General features: G+C 28.1%; 1 protein-coding gene across 3 annotated transcripts; it reads left to right on the forward strand.

Annotated features, from left to right (window-relative positions):
* The first annotated feature begins 7687 nt into the window (after window positions 1-7687).
* LOC135929977 (protein eyes shut homolog) lies at window positions 7688-21885 on the forward strand. 3 transcript variants are annotated; one of them, XM_065466735.1, is made up of 19 exons: window positions 7688-7713; window positions 12165-12393; window positions 12473-13111; window positions 13174-14040; window positions 15026-15655; window positions 15896-16420; window positions 16680-16886; window positions 17100-17225; window positions 17374-17677; window positions 17771-18133; window positions 18265-18434; window positions 18548-18829; window positions 19012-19131; window positions 19543-19662; window positions 20043-20309; window positions 20364-20566; window positions 21006-21160; window positions 21321-21421; window positions 21478-21885. In XM_065466735.1, the coding sequence occupies exons 2-19, from the start codon at window positions 12174-12176 to the stop codon at window positions 21624-21626; spliced, it is 5448 nt and encodes a 1815-aa protein (XP_065322807.1). In that variant the 5' UTR covers window positions 7688-7713; window positions 12165-12173; the 3' UTR covers window positions 21627-21885. The 3 variants fall into 3 exon arrangements, with proteins under 3 accessions (XP_065322807.1, XP_065322808.1, XP_065322809.1); XM_065466736.1 differs by lacking the exons at window positions 7688-7713; window positions 15026-15655; window positions 15896-16420 and adding an exon at window positions 14204-14812 and having other exon boundaries at window positions 11944-12393; XM_065466737.1 differs by lacking the exons at window positions 7688-7713; window positions 15026-15655; window positions 15896-16420 and having other exon boundaries at window positions 11965-12393.
* Window positions 21886-23288: the final 1403 nt, after the last annotated feature.

Here is a 23288-nt window from a genome sequence, read left to right on the forward strand (position 1 = left end):
TATGCTAATAATAGTGTTCTAGGTGTTAAAGAAAGTAATTGGAAAATAGCCTGTGAAAATAAACTTTAAAATATTTTAGTATACTCTTTTTTGAATATTAATACCGTCTACATATTAAGACTAAAGAATATAATAAGTACAATCTTTTCTACACATCGCGTACAATAAAATATTTTAACTCAAAGAATTATTCAATGGAAAATAAACAGTCATTTGTTAAAGGAAATATGACTATAAGGAGACACAATCTGTTTCAACCATTAAAAAAAGGCTAACGATACACATTATCAAATTCCTCTAATCCTGCAAAATTTTTTAAATTGGAAACGGATATTTAAAGATATATGCCAACATAGAATTCGGCTAAAAGAATTATGCGCAAATAGTATCCTCCACTACCTGCCAATCTAAGAGAGCTTATATATATTACATTATTCTTTAAATATTTTTACAGATGAAGGGGCAGACAGATGAATCTTTAAAGTTGCTCTTCCTTTTATATGACAAGGGGGATAGGCCAATGAAAAATAATAATATTAGCAGCATTCGAAGTTTTAAACATACTTATTGCAATATATCCTGAAGGAATCATTCAGTTATATGTTTTGTTTTAAACATATAAATTATTTGTTAAAACTGCGGTTTACTGTTTATCATAAACAAAACTCACAACTAACGAAGAAGTTTATTGATGAAGATTATCGTAAATTATATTTGAGAAGTGTTAATCATCATTGACTAGGTATGAAGGATCGTTAAAGCGATATCGAAAATTATTATCTTTTTAATTTGAATACTTTGATTTTAGAAATGGAATTATTAATTATTGATGATATTAGTAATGTTAAATATCAGTGATTAAGAATATGGTTTTAGCAATATATTCTAGTAGAATATATTTAGTATATATAATTTTCACAGAAATAATTTTGTCATTTTTTATAATTTGAAAATGTCTATCTCCTTTTTCTATTTTCTTCAACTTTACGTTAAAAATTTTCTTATATTCCGCACTTCATTTGCAAAATATAAGAACCTATATTTAAAAAAAGAGTTAGCCAATGGCGACAACATATGTTATAAGTTTAGAAAATCACTCAAAAAAAAGTTCTATCTATTTTGCAATTTTATTTTGCTTTCAACAATTTATCAAATCATCTATGTAAAACCCTTATTTTTATGTCTTGCCGCTCCAGATTGTAGAAAAATTTAAAAAAAGGAAACTTTAAATTTTTTAAAATTTTACAAAAAAATTTTAATTTGAAAAGTTTATTTTATGAATAAAAAAAGCTAGGGGTTAACGTTTCCTTTTTTCTATTTCCAATTGCAAAGTACTTAGTATTAATATCGTTTTACTATGCAATCTTAAGACTTGAATGTAAAAAATAGTCTATTGTAGTCGTTTTCAATTTTATGCAACCCAGCCCATCTTATTTTGGTATCACATTTTCCAAAGATTCCACATGTCAATTTATTCATATAGATATAGGTTACGATTCTAAATTATAAAAGTATCAAAAAGATACATAAAAAGTTGATTATTTAGTAATAGTAATATATAAATTTGTTTAATCATAATTATGGATTAAAAAAAACGGGGACCAAGATTGGATCTGGTATGATCTCTCTAAACATTCATAGTTGGATTTTGAATTTAGAATTATGTTGTTGGGGGTTTCCTCTTTGTTCGAAATGGAGTACGGAATGGGCAATCAAAGAAGCATCCCAATTTATTTTGAATGGTTCAGGCAGGACGGCAAGTAGAACATGAAGTTGCTCTCCCAAAAGTTCAGGACGTCACGCAAAGACACTGTTGAAAAATATATAAAAATAATAAATAGATTTTAAGAAATTATCCATTGTTCCCTCGATGTTGATGTTATTTTTGAATTTTTTTTCTTAGATTTTTAAAATTTCTGTTTTTTTTTCGTTATTTTTTTCGAACTTTTGTGCTTCTATATTTTTAGTTCTATCTTAAATCTTGATATCAATTTTAGTAATATTTTTTATTTTGCAAATAATTTTATTTATACTCTCGACCTAACGGATTGAAGCACTAGAATAAAATATTATACTAATTATTAAGCCTTACATATTGTTCTAAGCTTTAGAATTAGGGATTTCAAGAGTTTGAAAAACTTCATGATTAGGGCTGAATCATAATAAACTTTTGAAAATAAAACTCGATTCATCAAAATATAAGAAATGTTAACTATTTTACTTTGTAACTATTAATTATATAAAAATGCAATAGGATAAAGATCGTAAAATCATAAGATTCAAAAATATTTTGAATTGGTAAGATAGAAACCTTAATGTATTTAAACGGAATAGATTTTTAAATGAAATTCAAAATTTGATATTTAGGACTTACTGGCTTCTGTCTATTGTTTATGAAAACTGAATGAAAAATAGTTACTAAAATTAGACATTATATTGGTAGATATTAAGTGCTTTTATAATTTTGGTTCTGGCAATATGCCAATCTTAGTGACTTTTTCTCATTTTGCAAATAGTATGTTTTTCTTTAAACTATCTATAAAACGGGTTGAAGCACAAAAATATACTAAATACGTATTAATTATTGATATAGCTTTTATAATTATTACTTCCAGAAGTTTGTTTGACATCACGCTGATTTTTATTTGGCTCATAATTTGGTTATTTTTTTGTGGTTTAAAAAAAATTGTTAAGAATTAATAAATAAGACACTAAATATTACTCAAGCTAGATCTTTAACTTCCATTTGATCTACTGGCATGAAATGATGTCAATTCTTTTTTTTACCACCCCCTTAGAACAATCTGCCAAACAGATCAAAGCAATAAAATGCATACTAATTAGGCATTACTTATGGTTAAAATTTGTGTCTCCCAAAACTAGGCTTGCTTCACCTTAACTTTTTTGTGGTTCGCAAAACTGATTGAGAAATAATAAGTATATTAGTAGTGTTGTTAATCGGCTTAGCCGAGTCGGCTCGAACAGAGCTCAACCAAATTTTGGGTCGTTTTTTTCGACTCCAACTCAAAGTATTGGTCTTTTTTTACGACTTCGACCCGAGTTCAAGCCGAAAAAACGACTTCGACCCAAAATATGGGTCGTTTTTTCGACTCCGACCCAAGTCCAAGCCGAAAAAACGACCTCGACCCAAAATATGGGTCGTTTTTTACGACTCCGACTCAAAATTTGGGTTGTATTTTTCGACTCAAACTTGAAATTTGGGTCGTATTTTTCGACTCAAACTTGAAATTTGGGTCGTATTTTTCGACTCAAACTTGAAGTTTAGATCGTATTTTCGACTCCAACTCAAAGTTTGGGTCGTTTTTCTGACTCAGACTCAAACATCGGGTCGTTTCATTCAATCAGACCCAAAATATGGATCTATTTTTTAAAGACGACTTAAAGTTAGGGTTGCTTTTTTTCACCCCTAACCCAATATCTAGATCATTTTTTTCGACCAAAAGTCAAATAACATTTAGTATATAATAATATTATAGGCGGGAAAGTTACTTAAAGCTTCTTTAAATTATAATGCTCTGATTAACTATTCATCATAGTTAATTTTAAAATTTTTAAGTGAAGATGTACCATAGAAAAGTGCCATTTGTCATGATGGTTTGTTTTGAACTTTTTTAAATGAAATAGATAAAAATATATATTGTAGACATGTTAAATCAAAATTTCAGTGATGATGTACCATAGATAAGTGGTAATTGTCATAATCGCTATTTTTGAACTTTTTTGAGTTTTTTTAAAGCAAATTGCTAAAAATATATATTCTAAACATGTTAAATTAAAAATTCAGTGAGGATGTATCATAGATAGGTGACAATTGTCATAATCGCTATTTTTGAACTTTTCCAAATTTTTTTAAAGGAAATATCTAAAAATATATATTCTAAACATGTTAAATTAAAAATTCATTGGGGATGTATCATAGATAGGTGACAATTGTCATAATCGCTATTTTTGAACTTTTTCAAATTTTTTTAAAGGAAATAGCTAAAAATATATATTCTAAACATGTTAAATTAAAAATTCAGTGAGGATGTATCATAGATAGGTGACAATTGTCATAATCGCTATTTTTTAACTTTTTTGAGTTTTTTTAAAGCAAATTGCTAAAAATATATATTCTAAACATGTTAAATTAAAAATTCATGAAGATGTATCATAAAAAAGTGACAATTGTCATAATCGTTATCTTATAACTTTTTTAAGTTTTTTTGACATAATTGGGCTAAAATAAGTATTACTAACATGTTAAAATAAAACTTCAGTGAAGATGTATCATAGATAGGTGACAATTGTCATAATCGTTATTTTTGAACTATTTTCATTTTTTTAAAGCAAATAGCTAAAAATATATATTCTAAACATGTTAAATTAAAAATTCAGTGAGGATGTATCATATATAGGTGACAATTGTCATAATCGCTATTTTTGAACTTTTTCAAATTTTTTTAAAGGAAATATCTAAAAATATATATTCTAAACATGTTAAATTTAAAATTCAGTAAGGATGTATCATAGATAGGTGACAATTGTCATAATCGCTATTTTTGAACTTTTTCAAATTTTTTTAAAGGAAATATCTAAAAATATATATTCTAAACATGTTAAATTAAAAATTCAGTGATCTATGGTACATCATCACTGAAATTTTGATTTAACATGTCTACAATATATATTTTTATCTATTTCATTTAAAAAAGTTCATAAATAACCATCATGACAAATGGCACTTTTCTATGGTACATCTTCATTTAAAAATTTAAAAATATAACTATGATGAATAGTTAATCAGAGCATTATAATTTAAAGAAGCTTTAAGTTACTTTCCCGCCTATAATATTAATATATACTAAATGTTATTTGACTTTTGGTCGAAAAAAATAGTTCAAAAATAGCGATTATGACAATTGTCACCTATCTATGATACATCCTCACTGAATTTTTAATTTAACATGTTTAGAATATATATTTTTAGCTATTTCCTTTAAAAAAATTTGAAAAAGTTTAAAAATAGTGATTATGACAATTGTCACCTATCTATCATACATCCTACTGAATTTTTAATTTAACATGTTTAGAATATTTTATTTTTAGATATTTCCTTTAAAAAAAATTGAAAAAGTTCAAAAATAGGGATTATGACAATTGTCACCTATCTATGATACATCCTCACTTAATTTTTAATTTAACATGTTTAGAATATATATTTTTAGCTATTTGCTTTAAAAAAATTGAAAATAGTTCAAAAATAACGATTATGACAATTGTCATCTATCTATGATACATCCTCACTGAATTTTTAATTTAACATGTTTAGAATATATATTTTTAGCTATTTCCTTTAAAAAAATTTGAAAAAGTTCAAAAATAGCGATTATGAAAATTGTCACCTATCTATGATTCATCCTCACTGAATTTTTAATTTAACATGTTTAGAATATATATTTTTAGATATTTCCTTTAAAAAAATTTGAAAAAGTTCAAAAATAGCGATTATGACAATTGTCACCTATCTATGATACATCCTCACTGAATTTTTAATTTAACATGTTTAGAATATATATTTTTAGATATTTCCTTTAAAAAAATTTGAAAAAGTTCAAAAATAGCGATTATGACAATTGTCACCTATCTATGATACATCCTCACTGAATTTTTGATTTAACATGTTTAGAATATATATTTTTAGCAATTTGCTTTAAAAAAACTCAAAAAAGTTCAAAAATAGCGATTATGACAATTACCACTTATCTATGGTACATCATCACTGAAATTTTGATTTAACATGTCTACAATATATATTTTTATCTATTTCATTTAAAAAAGTTCAAAAATAACCATCATGACAAATGGCACTTTTCTATGGTACATCTTCACTTAAAAATTTTAAAATATAACTATGATGAATAGTTAATCAAGCATTATAATTTAAAGAAGCTTTAAGTAACTTTCCCGCCTATAATATTAATATATACTAAATGTTATTTGACTTTTGGTCGAAAAAAATGATCTAGATATTGGGTTAGGGGTGAAAAAAAGCAACCCTAACTTTAAGTCGTCTTTAAAAAATAGATCCATATTTTGGGTCTGATTGAATGAAACGACCCGTGAGTCTGAGTCAGAAAAACGACCCAAACTTTGAGTTGGAGTCGAAATATACGATCTAAACTTCAAGTTTGAGTCGAAAAATACGACCCAAATTTCAAGTTTGAGTCGAAAAATACAACCCAAATTTTGAGTCGGAGTCGTAAAAAACGACCCATATTTTGGGTCGAGGTCGTTTTTTTCGGCTTGGATTTGGGTCGGGGTCGAAAAAAACGACCCATATTTTGGGTCGAAGTCGTTTTTTTCGGCTTGAACTCGGGTCGAAGTCGAAAAAAACGGCCCAAACATTGAGTCGGAGTCGAATAAAACGACCCGAGCTTTGGGTCGGGGTCGCGACTCGCGGCGTTTCATAGTCAGATATTAAATATTTTCTAAGCCTAGTTCATCCCCTTTTTCTTTATATTACAATCTTCCAAAAGGATTTCTATCTGCAATATTTGTCGAGGGTATTAAAATTATATACAAGGCCATGTCAACGCTCGAATTACTTTTAGTTTAGCCTAGGTTAATCAGCCTTTGAGCTATGACACCCTATTCTGGGTTTTTAAAAGTTTGTACATTAAGTAGATCTGGCCGGTCTATTTTTAAAAAATATTTTCGTCGGGCTTAAGTTGGGCCTAAATTTTTAAATATGATATCATTACAATTTTAAAAATAAATTTATATATTTTAATTTTAACATTCTTGAGAGAAACACTAATATTTTTTATTTGTAGAATATCTTTTTAACAATAAAAAAAATTAATTTTTCTATATTTAAATAAATATGGGCCGGCCTGGGCGGACAAATATATTTATTTTTATTTCGGGTCGGGCTTTTAGGAACAAATTAAAAATATTCATTTGAGATCGGGCCGGACAGGCTAAATTTTTAAAAAAAATTTCTGGCCAGGCTTGAAAAATTAGGCCCATTTTATCGGTAACAAATAAAACAAAGATGGGATAAATCATAATAGCCTCCTTCTTATTAGCAGTTGAAAAATAATCCGAGCGTTGACACAGTCTAAGCCGGTATCCTAGCTTTTCTTATTTCTTTTTTAAAATTCTGAATAGCTAAAAAATAAATATTATTTTAAAGTGTATTTTAAAGATTTTATCCACCTAATATCAAAATTTATATTTAAAAAAAACCAAAAAAGAGTGTTTAAGGCTGCTTTCTGAATAGAATTCAGATTCAGTCGGTTTTCAATCTCAAGATTGGTAAAACTTTGTTGCTAACATATATTTTTTAGCTATTATACCGAAACAAGATAATCACTAATAAAGCACGAAATAATTGGCACAATTTTAAAATTAATGCTCCCAATTTTTCGGCCAATTTTAATGGAAAATGAGCTAAAAAAAATATCACAGGAAAATTTAAATAAAATCTAATCAGAATATTTCATTATTTATTTCGATTATTTATAATAAGGATAGGACACGAATTTTTGTACTTTTATCTTTCGCACCAAGTGGTATAGCTCAAGAATCCATTAAAAAAATATTGGGGTAAATCCTAGGTAATTAATCTTTGACAACCTTCAATTAATGCGTGAAAAAAATGTTAAAAGCATCATCAATCAAAGGATATCATAAATTTGACTTGCCCAAGTATTAATGCTTTTCACTTACTAAAATTAACTGGAGCAATAATGAATTTAAAAATAAATATTAGTTAGTCTAATAGTCTAAGTTATGTTGAAAAATATTTTCAGCACATTTATGCTTAAAAAAATATTTTAAAAAGATATGGATATATTATTAAATTGAAAAAATATAATAAAAATTTTTCATAACGATTTTAAAAATTATTCAAATATGTTTTATATTATTACTAAATCAAATCAACATAATATTTTTAAATGTAAAACATGTTTAAAAAAAATAGTCAGGTTATAGGGTGGGGAGAGAGGAGTAATATGGGTAAATGTTTTTAAAGAGCTAAAAGAATTATAATATAGATTTCTATTTATTATCAATATTGTTTTTTGTCCTTTACCTAATGAAATAAATAAATTTTAATTAATCGAAAGATCGTTTTTTTTGATACTAAACATTTAATATTTTTTTTAAAATAAACTAATGACAATAACAGTTATAATCTTCTTCCAGCTGCTTGACGGGAACAAATTTTTTTTTGGTGAATTAAATAAAATAATTCATTATGCAAATGAAAATGCAGTTTCACGGTGATTTTTTATAAAATGGGTTATTCCTGTTTTAATAAAATTTATATAAATAGTACAAATCTGAAATCAATTATTCTAATAATAACAAAAAACGGATAAGATATATACGTTTAATTAAATTTTGAAAACAAAAATATAATATCGTTTTTCCTTTCTCACATTTTATACAGAAAATCACAGAAAATCATTTTTAGAGTGAAATGTAAACACTTAAAGGCTAACTGTTTCATAAATATGGGAAAAATTTCAATAAATTATAGGAAAGTTTTAAAACGGGTTTTGTTAAAATGCTCAAAAGGGTGTATTTCAGACTAAGCCCGGCATGGCCGTATTTCAATTTTTTTAAATATACCCGGGCTGGGCCTGTTCTTTTTAAAAAAAATACCCGGGCCGGGCTGTTTTAAAACCAAATATTTGAAATCGTCATTATTAGCTATAAATCTAAAATAAATATAATAAATTTTAAAAAAATCAGAAAAAATCGGGAGGGCATTGCAAATGGTACATTTGCAGGTCTCTGGTGTATTTAGCAGCCACGGTAGATTTAGAGTCGCAAAAAAGACTCGGACACTATTCATAAAACGACCCAGATCTGAGTTATAGACTTGAGTATGAGTTGAGAAAATTGATCACGATTTAAACAGACCGAATGAGCAAAAATTCAATTAACACACCCGATGGGCAAACTCAACACGTAGACTCAAAATTATGGGCTGGGTTTAATATAGTAATGAGTTGATAGTATTATTTATCCAATCTCAAATAGCGAGGGCACTGTAATTGCACTTACATTTAGAAATCCTTATTGCTTACAACATATTTATCATTAAAATTTAAATGCTCCAATAGAAAAATAGGATTCTGAAATTTCTTTGGCTTGGGGATGTTATATACCTTAGCTAAACCTAATATTGGTACAATGTTTTATTAAATTAAAAACAAAATAAAATATCTTCAATGTCATTACTTCGTTAAACTTGAGAATTTTACATTTATTAAAAGAATTTTCTAGATAATTTAAAATAATAATTAATTAAAACATTTTTTTTATTCAAAAATGGCACGTCTTAAATTAAAAATGAAAAGTATATTTTTTGTTCATAAAAATGGTGGATTAATTTTAATTATATCTCTTTGTGGCCTTAAAATAATTTTGGCCATGGTATAGTTTTGAATCTGCCAAAAATAATATTGTCAAGGGCGGTAAAGTAGAGTTTTTTTTGAATAAAATCAAAATCTGCTTCAAAGAAGGCTGCTTTTTTAGGCTTAATATCAAAAGCATAATACAAAAACCATGTGTTTAAGCAAGTTAAATTTTTTTTAAAAAACTAAATTATATTGATAATTATAATATATAATTGTTTCGTTCTATTAAATGATAGAATTTCAAGTTCATTTTAAACAGAGGACGTTTATTTTATGATATTAAAATTCATTTAAATATTTTTTTTATAATTATATTATCATAACGAAATATAAAAAAATAGAGATATAAGGAACACCAGGGCTTGTGTCCCGTAGAAGTTAAACGTCCATAAAATTAATACTATTTAATTTTTTCCATGGCAAAATATGTCATTATAATGAAATTTAGGTCTCGTTTATACTAAGCGCAAAATATCGCGATGTCGCGCAATCGATGTGTAATTTAGAAAAGACATAATGCTTAATTATACAGCTATGCTATCGTTCAGCTATAAATTATGTGTCACTTTAGCGATTTGGTAACATTTCGCATTTACTCTAAATGAGGCCTTAATATCCTGAATTTTGTTGAAAATTTAATCTACTTGATTTCCACGAAATTAAGATTTAAAAAAAAGCTAAAATTTGAGAAAGAAAAAAGACCCTCAATTTTCTTCTTCTTTAAAAACCACACCCCATCTAGCCCGTTTTGTGGAAAAAATAATTGAGGATTTTGAGTTAACGTTTATCGATTTAAAAAAATGTTCAATCAAATTCATTGAAGAAGTTAAGTTCCTCATATTATTTATTAAACTAAGAAATTTTATTTAATAAGAAACAAGTAACGCGTTTTAGAGTTATAAAAATTTAAAAACACGACGTTTTTTTACTCACCACGTATTTGAATAAAAATTATATATTCGTTTTTAAAAAATTTTCACCATTGTTCATTTTAAAAATTACAAAAGACTCGTACTAACCCCGTTATCATACCATCCCCAGTTTCGTTGGGTATTATACTTTTGATAAAGAGTAGTAATTTCATATGTCACAACATTTTATTAATAAAGAAATCTTACAAAATTTCTTAAATATATACATTTACTATTTATTATTCACTTTAAAATAAAAAAATTTTTTTAAGAACAAGCCAATATTTCAATTCAACTCTATAAAAGATTTTATTCTTCTTGAACAATAATAAAAGAATCAAGGATGAAATTTTTCACCTAATTTTTCATATAATAAGATTATGATGCGAAAACATAATATATAAATACAATATGATAGTAGATATTAATATTGATTTCATTATAGATATAGATACAAAGCCCTGGAGTAAATCATTTTAGATTTTATGCTTAATTAGACCTTTTAAATTTTTTGTTGTTCTTAAATAAACAAAAATGATTAATTTTTTATATATTTTAGTGATTAATTCTGGATTTATGGTAAAGAAAAAGTAATTTTTCCCCTTCTTGTTAATTTGAAAGATATTGAAATCGTTGCAAATTGATATTATGACTTTATTTATGATGACTCAAACTTAGTAGCTTCCAACACTTTAAAAGAGTAAAATAAGCCAATAATGGTCATAATAATCTTAAATTTATTTTATTTGTCTTTTTTTAAAAAAGTTAATTTTTTTAATTTGCTCTGACCGCATGAGTGTGTGGCTTTCACTATTTCATAGCATTACAATAATAGTGGCTATCTTAAATTTTCATTAAATGTTTAATAATGAAGACATTTCTTCTATAAGTTCTAAATAAAATTCTTCTATATATCTATAAGTTAATCTTCAGGGGTAAATAAGAGAGGCTACAATAAAAAAATATAATAATAAAACTATTTGAGACCATAATATAAAAATGTTAAATGTAGTGATATAAAAGTGAAATTAAAGTTTTATTTAATGGCGTCCTTTGGTCAAAAATTTTTTTTTGTAGATTTATGTTGATGTACATCTATATACATGAATTATCTTGTATTATTTATTAATATAATAATAATTCAATTACACATATTAATAATGATCTTTTAATAAATATAAGTGTAACCTTGTATTAAATAATAATAACTTTTTATTCATAATATGAATATCAAATAATATTTCTTTTAAAAAGAAATATGAATTTAAATATTATAATAAATATTAAATATTAAAAAAATAAATTATTTTTAAAAAAAATTATTTAAAAAATCATTTAATATAAATAAGAAAGGTATAAATATCACATTTTCCGAAAAACAGTGATTAAAACATAAAATATGATTGAAACCATGAAAAATTAAACATTGAATTATATATTATACAAATTAAAATAAACTTCAAAGCTAGGTATAAATGAAAATTTTTTAATAATTTTTTTGAAGAGTTCCGCTTTATTCACCATCATTTTAAGTCAATTCATTTATGTTATGACTTGTTGTTTTAATATTTTTTTTATTATTTAATAAATTTAAATCTAGCAATAAGGAATTGGAGAAAAAATAGATAATTTTTTTAAACAAATATAAGAATATTAATTACTTTATTTTTAAAAAAAATCTACCAAAGATATTCATTAAGAATCATAATTTTACTTTATGATAAAATCCGAATTTTTAATATTAATTCTAGTCTTTATGATAGCACATTATCCTTATTATAACTGATAACATTTTCAAATATTTCGGATTCCGAAGAACCACATCATGAAAACTTACGAGCATTTTCGAAGTGTATTCGCGTTTATATCTATTCTCTATTCCCTAGTCACATTATCGCAAACTCGGCTATGTCCGAATGTCAATATCGAAGATAATCAATTAAATAATCCGATCGTATGGAGAAATCAACCACAGATTCACGTGGTAAATTGGATAAACGATAATTTATGCAACAATGTTCAAGAGTGTTACGGAAACGATAATAGTATTATTTTTTTTTAAATGCATAAATTATATAATACTCAAAATAAAAATATATTATAATATATATATATATTATTTAGATAATTTAGAAAAATCTGAACATTTTCCTCAACTTTGCCCATTATATGTTCAATTCGGAGACCCAATTTATTTTGTTTCTGGACCAGGCGAAAAAGATTTTCTTAATCCAATAGCAGTCAGCCAAAGAGATTTTTATAATTGCAGCCTCATAACTTATCCTTACTATTGGAAAGTGACGACGTTCCCAAAAAGACATTCTTTAAAGGTTCCTTTAAAATTTCTATTTCCCAGCGATCATCATTTTATGCAAATCCCATTCCTAGGATCGCCCGGATGTGAAACTGGGTTTAGATTAAAGGTTACTGTTAGAACCCAAGATTGCACTGTTTCATCATACCCTAATAAACCTTGTTTTGATAATGGATATTGCGTCTTCATCAATGATAAAGGAGGTGACAAACTTAATAATGGTAATGAAACGGGCCAAAATTGTTCTTTAAAAAATCCTAATGATCTCGTTAATCAAGAAGGCCTGCAAATTTTTACCTGTAAATGTCGCGTGCCTTATAAAGGTAGATATTGTGAAGATTATGACGCTTGTTGGAATCATGCTTGCCAAAATGGAGGTTTATGTAACGATTTGAGGAAAGGCATTAACAACAGGGAATACACATGCACTTGTCAAATAAACTATATAGGTTTCTAAATATCAAACCATATTTTTTACTTTCATAACTTTTTTTAAAAATTTGAAACACAGGTAAACATTGCGAATACGTAAAATCTTGCTTTGAAGGGCTCTGTCAAAATGGAGGCCAATGCTTTTACGATACAACTCGCCCAGCCCATTTCCAATGCATCTGTCTTCCAGGATTCAGTGGAAATCGTTGTGAGATTACTACCGGACCAGAACGACAATATTTAGATAACATTACAGGAAATTTAATTCGTGAACAAGAAGCAAGAGACAAAGCACTTCAAGAGGGAGGACAAGATATGATACAAACATTGGACAATATGGGAGTTAACTCCTCTCGTTTATCTTATCCGCGGATCTTAATAGCTCCTTTTATATACAGAAATATGACAGCACCATCTACTTGTAACCCTGCTCAAACAGGGGCTGATTGTTTCGAGTGTGGATGTCCCCATAGCGGTGTTTGCATTCGAGAAAGCCCCCAAGGCCCTAATACTTGTTTTTGCCCTCCGGGTGTTTCAGGACCATCTTGTAAAACCCTGGCAGGTGTCTGTACATATGCTCAACCTTGTTCAAATGGTGGAACGTGTTTAGAGAGGATGGCAGGTGGGAAGGCAAATGATAAAGAATCAGATCAAGAGGATGAAGATGCATTGGTATTTCCCGCTCCCGGAGAAAACGCTCCACCTCAGCCCACTATATCATGGTCACTTTTGACTGCGACACCAATGCCTCAGTCCCTTGTAACGACTGGAAACTCAAATCTCGGTGATTCATCTTCTACTACTAAACAAGCTTATATATGTCTCTGCTCTAAAGGTTATTATGGTTATAATTGCGACACAAAATCTAAGGACGGGCGAGTCTGTACCACTTCAGATTGTTGCAAAGATGGGGAGGGTGAAATTGTAGGCCCTGGCATGGACAAAAGTAATGATTTGATTAAAGTTTATTTCAGATATACATTTTAAATATATATATAATTTAAGACGATAATGATTTTAAAAATAATTAATTTTTATTATAAATCATATTAAAAATATTTTTTGGGTACGCGACCATTTAACAAATTTTCTTTGAATTATTAATTAAGCCCGATTATGCGTGGCTAAGAATAAAGTAATATATGATGACAATATGGAAATTGATAGGGATGATATTACAAATAATCGAAAAGATTCTACAACACCGAAATATAAGGATGAATATAGAGACGAAATTGTTGAAAAAGAAAAACAACAACAACAAAATGAAATAAGACGTATGGAATCGTCTTGCCAAAATGGTGGCACGCCATTGATTGATCACGAAGAAATTATGATACAATTTTCAGATACAAATAAAAAGATTTGTCAGTGCCCACCCAAATTTATAGGCCAATTTTGTGAAACATATCTAAGTCCCGAACTCGAAGCAATGCTCGCTAACTCCAAACAAATTAACCCAATTTTGTCACTTCCTCCAGTAATTGTGACTCAATCCACTAGAAATTTTGTTTACTCGCGATCTCCTTACCCTATACACGCAAAAACTGAACTAACATATGATTCTGAAAATGATAGCAATGTACAATTTGTTACTCCCTATCCTATTAATCAAAATACGAATAATGCCTATTCAGACGTAGTCATTGATACACATCCTACATCTCTACCTTATAGACCACCTTACATAGCAGTAGTACAACCAGCAATCTTTACGAGTATTTAATAAGTTAAAACAACTGCATGTCTTTTATCGGTGTGATGATTTTACCAATATCAAAATATAGCTCTAAAGAGATATATTTTTCATTATACGCATGTTAGATATACCGATTGAGGTCTATTATATTCTCTTTGCACGATTTAATTATATATAAAAGTTAATAATAATGAATTTTTTAAAATATATAAATATTTATTATCATTTTAAGGTTCTAACATAGATTCCTCCAAAAAGTCTCATTATGGACACACAGTTAAACCAAACTACTCTTATACAGAAGCTTTCAGAACTAGTTATACTAAGGATTATACACCAACGAGCATTTCTCCTGACACTCAAAAAATTATCGATGACTTAAAACTCTCTTGCCATAATGGTGCCACTCCATACATACATTCTTCAAATGATTTAAGAACATTTATGTGCTATTGTCCACAGAATTTTGTTGGAAAATTTTGTGAGACGTCTTTAATTCCTGACACGGACCCTAATACTGTTCCATATATTAATTTTGCAACTACATCGAATTTGTTACAGCCAAATGAAATTGAAAGTCTAAAACTTTCTTGCCAAAACGGTGCCACGCCTTATATTCATCCCTCTGGAGATTTGAGAACATTTGTTTGTTATTGTCCTTCAAAATTTATCGGAAAATACTGTGAAACATCTTTAACTGCCGAAACAGAAGTGATTTTCAATGCTGATTCAGCATCAACATATCAACCTATATTTCCTGTAGTGGGATATACTCAACAGCCAGATGATTACTGGTTACGTGAATCTTATTCACCAGCACCCCAGACTTCATCTTCATTTCCTCCATATGGAGTTATAAGAGGCAATATTTTTATCTATCAATAATTTATGAGTGTAAATTACTTGAGACTGCTGTTTAACTTTTTCACGCATACACTAATCAAATATGCTATTTTTTTAACTTCCTCTAACTTGCATGCTCTAATATTTATTGCCTGCCATTTGTGAAAATTCTAAGCTTTTGACCTGCAAATAGCTTGAATTGTTTGTTATGAGTCATCTTATAAACATTTTCAAATTCTATTATATTTAAAAAATTAAGACGATATAATAACGCCCAAACCTCCTTATATCGCAAATAATTTACCTCCTCAACAATATAATCCTTATCAAGTACCTTTCAATAAATCTTATCACATTGATTATACATCCGACCCTTATCAGTATAATCAAAATGTGCAATATAAAAGTCAGCTAGACCCAGGATATATATCAGAAGCTCTCACACCTACCTTTATCTACCCTTCTTACCCACAGAATTACCAAACAGAGTACGCGACGCCAAATCCTATGTCACATTACCCCATCTTTATTGCCAAGCATTATAATAAATTTCCCAAATTGCCTTACATGAACTGTGAAAACGGAGGCACTCCATATCACACCGGCCCTCTAGATAATTTTTATTGCATTTGTCCTTCCAACTTTTTTGGTAAATTTTGCGAGAGTGTTACTCCTCCAATTTCTCACACTCCTATCATAACAATCTATGATCCTGTAAGAGAGGATTATTCTCCTCTACCTTATAATGAACCGGATCTTTATGGAGCTACAAGCTATCCATTTAGTAATATACTTTAATAAAATTTAGTCACGTTTTCATCATTGATATTGATCAGTAGTGGCGTAACAAATTTGAGCTTGCTTCTTACTAACTATAATCGATGTGTTTATAACGGACGGATGATTCTGTTGAAGTTAAATATACGATTTTCGTAAAATTTATACCTCAAATTGGCCGGTTTTCTAAAATTATAGGGTGGGGGTAGTTGTTACGTCACTCGTACTAATAGAATATTAAATATATTAAAATAATTTGTTAATAGAGCCATTTATAGGCCAAGTAGTGTGCCACAATGGAGGTACGATAGTTAATGAAAATACATGTAGATGCCCGAGGGGATTTTCAGGTAATCAATGTGAGATATCTCAGCCTGTAGAAGCAGTACTTCCGGGTGGTATTATTCAAACTGGTCAACAATATACTACAACAAATGTTCCTGCACCGTCCACATCATTAATCGCAAAAGAGGGTTTTACTTTATTACATTTATTTTATTGTTTTTAAAAAGAATTAAAAACTTATTAGATTAATTTATTTACGCAATTTGAAAATTATAATTGAGTTTTATCATTTAGCAATAATAATCTAGTAAATTTATTCTGTTTTAATATCCAAAGATGACTCCATTAAATCCATTTATTATCTTTATTAAAAAATTACTTTGATGGATATATTATTTTAGGAGTATGTGTCGATAATTATGAATGTCAAAATGGTGGCGAATGCTTGAAAAAAATGTTACCCGATGGAAATACGGATAATAAATGTCTATGTCAATTATCATATGGCGGGAATATATGTGAAAATTGTAAATAATATTTTATATATTTTTTTTAATCAAGTTTACTTAAATTAATTAGATGGATCTAAAAATATACTATATTTCAAGGAAGATGAGGAGATAATTTTATAACTTAAAAAGATTTTTTGAGTTTATTTATTTATAAATTTTAAAGCCATTGATTTGACCAATCCTTTATTCACCGGCACTTCGTTTATAAACTACGATCAACCAATCGTTTGGGACAATGGGCGAATAACTTTTGAAACGCAAATAGTTCCATTAAAAGACGATGGCACCATTTTTAAAGTTGTAAACAGCGGACAAAATCCACCTAACACCAATGTTACCTTTCATTTGTATATGAAAGATGGAAAACTAAATTACGATGTGATCCACGTGCCAACTGGCACCATTTTGGCCCATGTTAGATCACATAACACTGATTTAAATGGGAGAAAGAGCACCATAACCATAGAGTTTTATATTTTACAATAAATTTAATTGATTTATATTTTTGATTGATAAAAAAAGCAAATTTTTTAAAATTCATTTTTAAAAATTTTATTCAGGAATAATTTAGTACCCGGCACTAATAGACTGGGATCCGTGGCCTTGTCCGTCGATAATGATAGGGCACAATCTCGGGACGTAATAAGCGTGGTTAACAATACTTTACCTTCCTACAATGTTGAGATTAAGATGTTGCCTAAATCTGAAATTTTTATTGGTGCCCCTTCGAGAGAGAGCGTTTTAAAAACTAAAGACGAAATGAATAATGGAAAAGAGACAAATTTTCAAGGCTCTATTCTTAGTTTCTCTATCAACGGTAGGCCTATTAAATTGATAAAAGATGCTACTAATGGGTTAGGTGTTATCAACAACACTCCCGGGACCTGCGAAAATATGTGTCGTAACGGAGCTCAATGCATGACGTATGCTTTTATTTTTTCAAATATATTTTGTAAAGTTCTAAAGTTTTGCTTTTCATACTCTGGTTGAACCTGTCTTATCTTAATATATTAAATATAACCTACTCATTCATCAATCGGATTTTGTATTATAGGGAGGGTTGGAGGTCGTTCTGCCAATGTCCCGAAGGTTTTCAAGGTGCATTTTGCGAAAGCAGATCATGTGACCATTGCCTAAACGGAGGAATGTGTATAGATTTAAGAGGAAATGATAACTATGCCTGTTTATGTCCTTATGGATGGACTGGAATTAATTGTGATCAAAGTTAGATTGTAAATAAATTTGTGAATAATGTTGATAATTTCACTCGCTCAGAATTTAATTAAGGGCAAAATTATTTTTTAGATTATTTATAAACCAAAATGTTTTATATTCAGAACTTGATATTGACGTCAAAAACACTTTTAAATTTAACGGCATGAAATTCGGTTATCCTTCATATGTGACATTTGCCCCACTTTCGCCGTCCATCCAAAATGATTTTGAGATAAAGTTTAAGTTTATAATAGACGAAAGAGAGTCAGCGGTATGGAAAAATAGTTTGCTGATGTTTGCCGGTCAAAATACGGCTCAGAGTTCTCGCAACCCTTATATAGCAGTAGGTCTACAGAACGGATACGTGGTCTTTAGATATGATTTAGCTAATGAGGGTGAAAATGGTAATAAGTTGTGTAATATTATTTATAAAAAATCATATCCTCATTGCTTAGAAATCAATTTTTAATTTCTCATTCTTAATTATCAATATAATTTTTAAAAAAAGTTAAAATTAATCCTTTTAAATTTAAAAAAAAACGTTTTAAATATTATAATTAATTATTTCTTTTTAATTCTTTGCCAGAAATGAGGGAATTAGTTTCCCCTCAGCCTTTAGACCGTTCAATACCGTCACACGAGGTAAGATTTGGTAGAAATAGACAAGACAGTTGGTTAAATGTCGACTCTCAACAAGCAGTAATTGGTATATATATTATTTTTTAACGCACTTAAAAGTTATTTTAAAATTCGATGATAGTTTTAATAAATTAACCATTATTATCTAACAACACAAAATTTTAAATTATAAAAATATATGATGTTACAAACAAAAACTGATTGTCCTAACTTTCTAATAATATTTTTTCTAATATATTCTCTAAAAAACTACATTATTTGATTATTACAAGGCTTAAAAATTAATTTTCAAATGCCCCCTATTATCATTCTTAATTTTAAACATAGTTTATGAAAAATTTTGTAAGTGGCATATTTACAGATTGTTTCCGCGATAAAATCATCCAATCACTTTTTATTTATACAGAAATCTTAAAAAAAAATGAAATTTTATAATTATATAAAATTTTTATTTTTTCATTCGACATTCATTAATAAGACAAATCGCAATCAAACGCTCGTTTAGATATATGGAACGGGTTATTTGTAGGCGGATATAATACATTTTTGATGCGTTTACTTCCTCGAGGGGCTTCCGTTTTTAGGAATGGATTTAAAGGTTATATAAAACTTGGTGATAGCTCAACTCAAGGAATGTTCAACTGAAAGAATTTTTTTTAATTAAAGATATATTTAAAATTGAAAAAGTATCCGAACTAAGGAGTAGCATGATTAAAGGTTAGAGAGATATGGGTTATGGTTTATTAAAGGTTTGATAGATATAATGGGATAGGGTTAAGATATGTTAAAAATAGTTTTTAATGAAATATTTGCAGTTTTATTAATAATCTGTCAAATGTGATAGGTCAGGTATTGTTAATGGATGAATAGAAGTTTATATAATTCAGCAGTTGTTATAACAGCAATATTCTTGAGTTTGACCATAATCCTCAATTATGAATATATTTTGAAACTCTTTTTTATACAAAATATTTTTAGGATGTATATATGATATATATATTCGCAATGGCCCAACCGAATTAAAAACTATATTGGATAGTGGAGCTCATTTGACCCAAAGTTTGAACGTTTTGCCTTGCTTTAAAGAATCCTTATGTTCAAGTGCTTCGTGTCAGAATAATGGAGTGTGCATGGAATTAGGAGCTAATTATCATTGCCGCTGCACCCCTCAATATGCTGGACCTACTTGTGACATGATTAATCCTCAATTTTCTACTACCACCATTTCCAATGCAATTCAAACCAGTAAAATTTAGAAATGATAAAACTATTTAGAATACGATTTATCATTTGATTTAGATATTGGTGGAATCATTATCCCGGGAAGTCAATCTATCTCACCTGCAACTGACATGCAAACGATAAGTTCTACTTCCATAGATTCATTTAGTAGAAATCAATGTGAACTTATCATAGACAATTCATTGAACGAGGCCTTTAGCGTTAATATTAAATTCGCAGGGAATCCCGATACCGATCAGATTATCATTATTTTGAATATCGTAATATATTTATTTTTAAAATTTCTAAAACATTTATAAAATTAAAACAAAAATATACCACATTCAATTTTATTATGATATATCTTTATAAAATTAAATAAATATTTCACTCATTTTCCTTAATAGATATCTCATTTTACGCTCGAACTGGATTTGGGCTGGATTCATATTGAAACCCGATCTGAAATCTATTTATGAAATCATTTATATTATTAATTTTATTCATGATAATAATCTAAGATTAATTGATTACAATAAAATAAAAAAAATTGATCTCATGAATAGCTTTTTAAAAACCGATCAACTGTTGAATCGTGTCTGATCGGATCTCACTATGAATCCCGCTTATATATAATTGTTTATGAAAAATAAAACAGCCTTGGAAGTTAGGTCCTCAAAATAAAATATTCTTCTTAGTTTTTCATTTTATCCGAACTAGATGGCGGAAAACAAATCTCTCTACAAACTCACATTCGTTTTGGATTTCCGCCCATTGATTAACATAAAAAAAGGAGAAACGCTAGCCATTAAAGATGACGTATTTATATTACCACTAAATAACTCTATGACTATTCGAAACTTCACACTGTCCAAGTATATTTCGGGATACCCGCCATTTTTATATTAAATATTCATTAATTCCTATTAAATTTTAATTCATTAAAATTTGAGTGTTTGAAAATTTCATTCAACTTCTTTATTCATTATTCATTAATGAATACTGTCTGATGAACATTTAACTTTTAATTCTTAGAATCAAATCCAAACTAACCATAAACGTTAACGATGTAATCCATGATCTCCAAGTCAATATTACAAATCACGAAATCATACATAGTTTATCCTTAGGACTGGGTAATTTACAAATACAATGTATTCATTGGTAAATTATTTTAATATTTGCTATTCAGGAAATTTAAACCAAAACGCAACAAGCGAATCCATATTTAACGCGAATAAAAAGTTCTGTTACAAAACCGCCGAATTGATAATACAAAACTCTGTCATTAACATTGAAGATTATTTTAATTGCAATATGATTCAAAAATGCACAAACTAGATGTAGAAAACGGCTAAATCTCTGCAAAGGCTTTAAAACCAATCTTAAACTATTTGCTTTTTTTGTACATAAAAATTGTTATAAATATTATAAAATATAGATTTTAGCGCAATACAATTTATAATATATAGAGAATAATAAAATAGTAATATAATTAATATCTAAATATTATTTTTTTATAATATTGGATATACTGTAAAATATACATAGCATTAAATTTACATTGTTTCATAAATTAAAATAAAAATATGATATACTATTAGTCTAGTTTAATAACTTATAGGCTTGGAAGTCAATTTTTTATATTAAGCCCTGCTCAAAAAAAGTGTTACTCAAATAGAAAATATTTCAAGCAAGTATCTATATCTAGGCGTATTGTCCCGAACACATTTTTGCTCCTCCCCAATTCGTCAATATCTTAAATTAAATGCCCCCAAATATCATTGTCCAGTCAAGCCCTTTCCATGTTCACTCAAGGTAACTACTCATTTTGCAGAATGTTAAATCTCGATTCGTTTCTATATAATGGTTTCCTTCTATCAATTGAATACATCAACCCATAGGTATAGTTAGGATTTTGCTAGAGGGGGCACTATTAGATGGTGGTTTCCCTCGTAAATATTATTAGAGATCTTGTCTATTTATTGTAGTAGGCATTTGCCTATATGAAATAAATTTTTTCCACTTTTTTTAATAAAAATACTTTTTTTCTAAAAAATTTTGAATTATAGTCGTTATTTTAATAAGTTATTAACTTTTATTAATCTTTCTTTTAAAATCTTCTTTATAGTGATATCGATATGTTGTAAATTTTTTGGGGAGATGGATTTTTTTTTATTAGATTAAAATTATATTCACGAGGAGTTGGCAAAAACAACCTCTTTGGCAGGCTTATATTCGATACGAAAATCATAAGCAGTCATTTTTCATAAATTTTGTCAACCGATTAATTAGCAGAACACAACAGCCACTCTGGAGGTTTGTGATCTCCCGTAAGAGAAATAACGGTCCAAAAATAAAACTGAATATGATATCCTGTCTGTAATCTATTTTGTTATTTTTCCTTTTTAGCCCATTGCCAAGGAATTTGCATTGGTTAGTTGTATTTCATTACTATGCACTACATAAAACGTTAATAATAGTTTACAAGTGCTATTATTTAGAAAGTACCAATCACTTTAATCATACTTTTAATTAATGAAGTGTAACTAATGTCACGTGTACTGAAAACAATTTTGGCACCAAATGTGATTATCAAAGGACCATATTGTTCCCGATGGGGATATCATAGACCTAGATTATCTTTATGGCGAAAATGTTTCTGTAAGGAAGACTGGGGTTAGGTGAACCTTTTTCAAAATTGTTTATCTCCTGGGTTTTTTTAGATAATATAAAAATCAATATATGATTGGATACCTAAAACTATACTCTATAAAGGTGCCTTATAAAAAAATTCTAGAATATAATCATTTTTTTGAAATTTTATTTTTTGTAAAAGTCGTAAATTTGCCCAACAAGCCCTAATATCGGGGTGAGGTAAACCACTTCAAGGGGTTTCCTAAACCAATGGTTTTTTTAGGCCATAATAAATTGAAATGTTTTTTTATTTATTAATAATGATACATATACTATAATTATATTCTTTTATTGTTAAAAATATCA

This window comes from Gordionus sp. m RMFG-2023, chromosome 5 (assembly GCF_954871325.1).
Source record: "Gordionus sp. m RMFG-2023 chromosome 5, tfGorSpeb1-WG-v2, whole genome shotgun sequence".
NCBI classification, from domain to species: Eukaryota; Metazoa; Nematomorpha; class Gordioida; order Chordodea; family Parachordodidae; genus Gordionus; species Gordionus sp. m RMFG-2023.